Source organism: Notothenia coriiceps, unplaced genomic scaffold (assembly GCF_000735185.1).
Source record: "Notothenia coriiceps isolate Sejong01 unplaced genomic scaffold, NC01 NC01_scaffold00036170, whole genome shotgun sequence".
Classification (NCBI taxonomy): Eukaryota; Metazoa; Chordata; class Actinopteri; order Perciformes; family Nototheniidae; genus Notothenia; species Notothenia coriiceps.
In genome coordinates this window covers 1-5,973 of record NW_011368871.1, presented here as the reverse complement: position 1 = coordinate 5,973, position 5,973 = coordinate 1, and the positions used below count along the sequence as shown (strand labels likewise).

The 5,973-nt window shown below is 38.1% G+C and overlaps 1 protein-coding gene across 1 annotated transcript; it reads left to right on the top strand.

The window, feature by feature from the left end:
* Nucleotides 1-4,820: 4,820 nt before the first annotated feature.
* Nucleotides 4,821-5,777, top strand: LOC104963387 (activating signal cointegrator 1 complex subunit 3-like; the record flags this gene model as incomplete). Its single annotated transcript, XM_010791969.1, has 2 exons — nt 4,821-5,027; nt 5,642-5,777. Coding segments are annotated over exons 1-2 (255 nt in total), but the record flags the coding sequence as incomplete, so codon positions are not given.
* Between the last annotated feature and the right edge of the window lie 196 nt (nt 5,778-5,973).

The following is a 5,973-nucleotide window of genomic DNA, read 5'->3' as shown; positions in this document are numbered from 1 at the left end:
TGTGTGCGTGCGTGTGTGTGTGTGTGTGTGTGTGTGTGTGTGTGTGTGTGTGTGTGTGTGTGTGTGTGTGTGTGTGTGTCACGAGCGCATTTTGTGTGAGTGAGAGCGAGAGCGAAAGAGAGAGAGCGCACCAGTTACGGGGGTTGTTGTTAGCATCTGGTGCTAGCTCGGAGCTAACGGAGATTAGAAGCTGTTTAAACAATAAGGAGAGTTCTTTCAGACTGAGAGGCTGAGATAACGTCAGTTTAGGTGAGGTAAAGGACTCACTGAGTGATTAGATTGTAAACTTGACTCAGTGGGTCTCAAATGGTTTGGTCATCTATGTAAACAAATATTTCCATCTATTTAATATAGTTGTAAAAAATAAGTAAAAGAATCATTCCAATGTGTACTATAGGTCAGTAAAAAATTAAAAACACAGTTGAAAAGGGGAGCGATTAGTAACATATGCATAAATAACAAGTAAGAATGCAGAGTAGGTAAGATAAAGATAGGAGAGAGGAGTTTATCAAATATTTGTTATTGGTTGTGAGCATATTCTAATGTTTTTTTGATTATTGAAATATATACAGTTCTGTTTCATATGAGTGTTGAGAGCTGTATCCCAGTTTTGCCCTCAAAGTGCACCAGATTGATGCATTTAACTTCAATTAAAAGAAAAAATCTTCCCAGGGGTGCATGCCCCCGGACCCCCCTAGACGATGTGAGGTCCACCCACAAATAAAACAGGTTCACAATGATGGGATACTAGATAAGTTTGCACACTCATTATATACACTACACATTTTTTAACACCATAGTCCCTAATATATTTGTAGAAAGGCAGGAAATGGAATTAAATCGAGAAAATGTTTCATTGCGGAGGACCCCCTGTTTTGTGTCCCCCCCCCACTTCTTAAACCAAAGTTACACCCTTGATATTATCTACCTGTAAATAATAATAAAAAACCTTGATTTATAACTTAACATCTCTGTCTCCTATGTGAGTATAGAATAGCCAGCTCATTGAAGCATTATAGCACAGGCCTTTGTCAGATGGTATATTAAGCTGTTTCTTTTCGGCTTCCAATAGTTCTCTCTTTTTTCACCATATGTGTGTTTGCATCCCTGATGCCAACTTGCTCTCATGAACCTTATTAGTGAAGTGGAGCAAAAAGCCAGGTATGTTCTACAGAGTTGAAAGGTTGGGGCCAAATATTAGAGTTGTAAAAGGATTGGGAATATTAGACACCTTTTATTCTGCATCATTTTAGTAACACTTTCAGCAAAGTAGCTATTATTTATCGTAGTAATATGTTAACTTCAACATCACTTCTGTCTGTCGACTGTGTTGTTGCAGGGAGAGTCATTGTCCAAATTTGAGTATTGATGTCTAGTCCTCTTACAAATACCTTTAAATGGGTCTTTCAGAATATTCCCTTTTCTGTTTGTGTAGTGCAGTAGGTGTTTGAGGAATATTTGCAGAAAACTTCTCAGAAATCAGTTTCTCTGACTTGATGTACCATGGCAAATGGCTCTGCCATACATTTAAAACTGAGATAATGCCAGTGCCTCTCTGCTGAGCATTTTAGACAATTCCCTCAGGCCATGATCAGAACAGAGGCTCTTCTCTGCCGCTCAAACTCCGCTCACAACTCTGAGTGTGACAACTAACAGAGAAGAAGAACTCAGAGGATGCTGGGAGCATTGCATCATTCTTACTGCCAAGCAAGTTTAACAACAAGGCAATTTATTTGGTCTGTCATTGTTATTCACAATTATAGGGCTTATGTGTTGGTGAGAGCTATGTTGAAATGATAAAACCATACTATGAGCAGACAGAATTATAGGGGGATTTGTGCTTGGGATGACTTTGTGATGCCAGAAATATCATTCGCACTGGAGCAGTTAAGCTGTATTTGAATTAATTGTTATATTGAAATGATAGGCAAAATGTGCATATATATATGGATTATTCTGCAATTAAACCATGGGATTAGACTGCCAGCCAATATCTGACATCCAAATATATATTTCCTCTATTTTTACACAGCTTTGTTGAATTCTATTTGGTCAATTACGACATTCTATGGTCTGTTATTTCTCTGTAGAAGACCATGATGTTGTTGGTTTTTAATTCGAGTGATTTTGAGTTTACCGGGAAGAAAACCACAGTCATCCAATAAAATCTCTTCATAGAGTTGCATAACCTCACTTTATTCATTTATTGACTCTGAATTTGTTCTTTGGACACTAAGTCCCCTAAATAATTGATGTAGGTTATATAATCATCCTATTTTGCTCTCTGCAGCCATGTCATCACATTCTGGTGTTGCCAAATCTTTACAGTTCTTGAAATCTAATCAGTGGTTTCGTAGTACACAAAGGTGTATGTGCTGAAGTGAAGATAAAGATACACATAATTACTAAACACAACTCAATAAAAGATAAAGGACATGTATTCATATAAAACTATAAAAACAATACTGGCTCCTTGTTCATGAAACTTGTTAAAGGGAATACCCTTACAGAACCTTTTACATTTTGGAACAGATCTGTTTTACGGGGGAATACACAATATATTATTTACTACCTATATACTACATCTGCCAACCGTAGTAAATATTGTGATGCTGATTACAGCAATATTGCCTTTTCCTATAACCATATCTGTAAGGTTACATAACGAGAGGCTCTGTACCATTCAGGTTAGTTATTTATTCTCATTCCCTTTTCTTATGTATTGATCAACATTTATTGATTTTCCCTTCATTCTAAAAGAGAATTTAAAATCAAAATTAGAAACTTTGACTTACAGATTTACTACCGCTGCAGGTTAAAATTGAAATGCTTACCTGTACATAAAAACATAACACATTATATAAGAGGTTTAAGTAACGAAAAACACATGCAATACATTATATGTGTATATATTTTATACACAAGTGTGTTGTATAACATTGAAACAGTTTTGATTTGTATCTCCTTTTGAAAGTCATGCAATTACCAAAGGAAAGATTTTCCTTAGACTCTTATTCATGGTAAATGATAACATGGAGGGTCTTGCGGTTTTTGTATAATACAGTGTTAATGAAGTCACTACTTGAATCTAAAAAGACTGCCCTCGTAAATCCTATATCTGTGTAAAAGGTGTGGAAAAACATGAAGAAATGTGTGAAAGCACCTTGAAACCAGCTTGTAAGCAAACCAAATCTATTTTGGCGAAGCTCCTCACAATGATTATGGCACCATGATCGCTTGTGGAAATGAGAATCCTGGAGATTTGGAGGCAATCACTGCTGGAGACACATAACAAGGCAGGCACAAGGCTCCCAGAGAGAGGGAGAGTAAAGGATAGGGAATGGTTGAGACAGAGGAATTGGTGCATAAAGGGTGACAGAGTTAAGGGGAAGGGGAGTTGGAAAGGTAATGGCAGGGAGGCTGGAGTGACAGGAAGAGGGGAGCCGCTACAACGAGGGGGGGCTGTGCGGCAGGTAGAGCCGTTAGACGAGATAAAGAAGAAATCATTCAGTCAATCAGCCCGGGCCGCGCTGCAATCTTCTGATCTCATCTGTTTTCAAGAGCAATTCTGCGGCTTATTGAGCTGTTGTGCCCCAAACAGGGAGGCTGCAATGGGGAACATTAACCCATGCAGAGCCACGTGCACTCGCTTCTCGCTTCAACGGGCTATCAAGACTACTGCTGAAATAGGGCTGCTCGATTATGGCAAAAATCATAATCTCGATTATTTGGGTCAATAATTGATATCACGATTATTAAAAACATTTATCCATATACTTTGAAAACATCCATTTATTGAAAAAAACAGTTGATTACCCTGAACTTTGAGTATAATTCAACTGAAAAACCAATAATAATAATAATCGTTTTATTTCGATTATGTTGTTTTCATAATCGTTGCAAGCCAAAATCGTAAATGCGATTAAAATACGATTAATTGAGCAGCCCTATGCTGCAATATGAGGCTGTTCTTTATTGACTTTAGCTGACCTCCACCCAGCTATAAATACTCTTTAAGGCTGTGAGCATTAGAGTCTGAAAACTCTTAAAATGTAAGATATTATATTATCTATATAAAGTCTATATATATATATAAAGTATAGATCTCATTAATTAAAATGAAGAAGAAATTAATAACTTGTCCTGAAACTAGTAATTGATGCTCTTCAAACATTGCCCAATTCTGCTTCTTGGGGTTCTCCCTCTCCTGTAGTGTGTTCTATAGGTGTGCATTTAAATGGTCTGCAAAGGCAAAAGTCCCTGTGTTCCTCCAGAGGGACTTTCTCTTCCACACACAAAAAGATAAGATAATGAGGTTACAGTATTCACATTTGAACATGTTTTGAAGAAGGTAACACAACAAACTGATAGAATCATATTGAAACGATAACATCTGTGTCAAGGTAAGTTGTTAAATAATAAGTGTATTTCATTAAACCACCTGTAAAGTTCTGTTTAAAGTGTTTCTAATGACAAATGTGTTATTCTGTAGTGCAGCTGAAAGGATAGAATCGCGGTACATATTATATTCATTCTCTTATTGGAAATTCCGCAACAACAAAAGTAAAGAAAACACCACAGAGAAAAACCTTTAACGTTCTATACTCACTAAGACATGGTCATAATTATAGTGTGTGAGGCTCATTTGGAAGTCATTATTGTTTTACAGGGAAGTGAAGAAAGTCTTGAACTGAACTGAATGTCCTGGTTAATGGTTTGTGGCGAATGCAATAACCTTTAAACCCCTAATGCGTTTACAATGATCCTCTATTGAAACATATATGAGGTATTAACATTTTGCCTTATATTTTCTATGCATTTCCTCCAGATGTGAGCCGATTAGCCATTGGAGAAGCCAAGCCCACCTTTGCGTGCCAGGTGACCATCCAGTCAGAGCAGGAGAAACAGATGATGAAGTTGTACCGCAGAGAGGAGAAGAGAGAGAGGAAGAGAGGAAAAGGAGGAGAAGAATGCGAATCCTCAGATGCTGCCCTGACCTTTGACCCCCGAGAGATGAGAACTCAGCGGTATATCATCTCTCCAAACCTCGTCTTGGTCCTCTTCCCTCATTTGTCTTTGTTCTCTGTCCGTCTCCACCTGTGCTCCACACCAACACCGACAAGCTTCTGCATTTTTCATGACTACTAGGCTTGAGCTTTACAAAATAATTTAAAAAAGGCACAGCCATACTGCAGCTTGTCAGATCTTTTTTCCTCTTTGGTAGAATAGTGTTTTTTTGGAAGTTTAATTTCAGGGGATGAAAAAAAAGGGCAGCGATCTGTTTAATTAAAAATCTTAGCATGACCAAATCCAGCCCAGTCTGAAGGAAAAGATTAGCAGAGAGGTAAGCCACTTTAGGACAGAACATAATGCCACACATCTGTGCCTCTCCATTTTAATCACTCACTGCACGACTCGCTCTCAAGCTAAAGTGTGGAGGCATGTGAGGACTCACGATGTGGCTGCAGATGTGACACGCTGCTGATGTTTGTGAAAGGACATTTTTGATTATTCCTTTCTTCCTTTACTTTGAGAGACTTTGGAATTGTCATTGTGTTCCTCTTAAAGTTCTTACCCTAGCTTTAATTTACAGATACTTTATTTTCTTTTTATGGTCCATATGTCTTGTGTGCGGACACAGGGAGCAGGCGCTGCTGACTGCACGGCGGGATCCTATACTGAGCAGAGAGAGAGTGTACGAACGCATCCGATATCCCAACGTCTATGACTGCCATGCAGAGGCCGCAAAGACGCCTGCGTTTGTTGGTGGAGCCAAGGTGAACCTCGAATTGCTTTGAAGTTTGACTGAAGTTTCCACGTTTCAGTCTGCTTACAATCTAAAAGATTGACAAAAAAGCAAGATCTTAAACACTAAGATCTTAATTCAATATGTCCATTCATGGTGTTTTATGTGATTTGCCTTTTGGATGCAGTACTTAGACAAATGTTAGAAATAAGTACTGATTCATATAT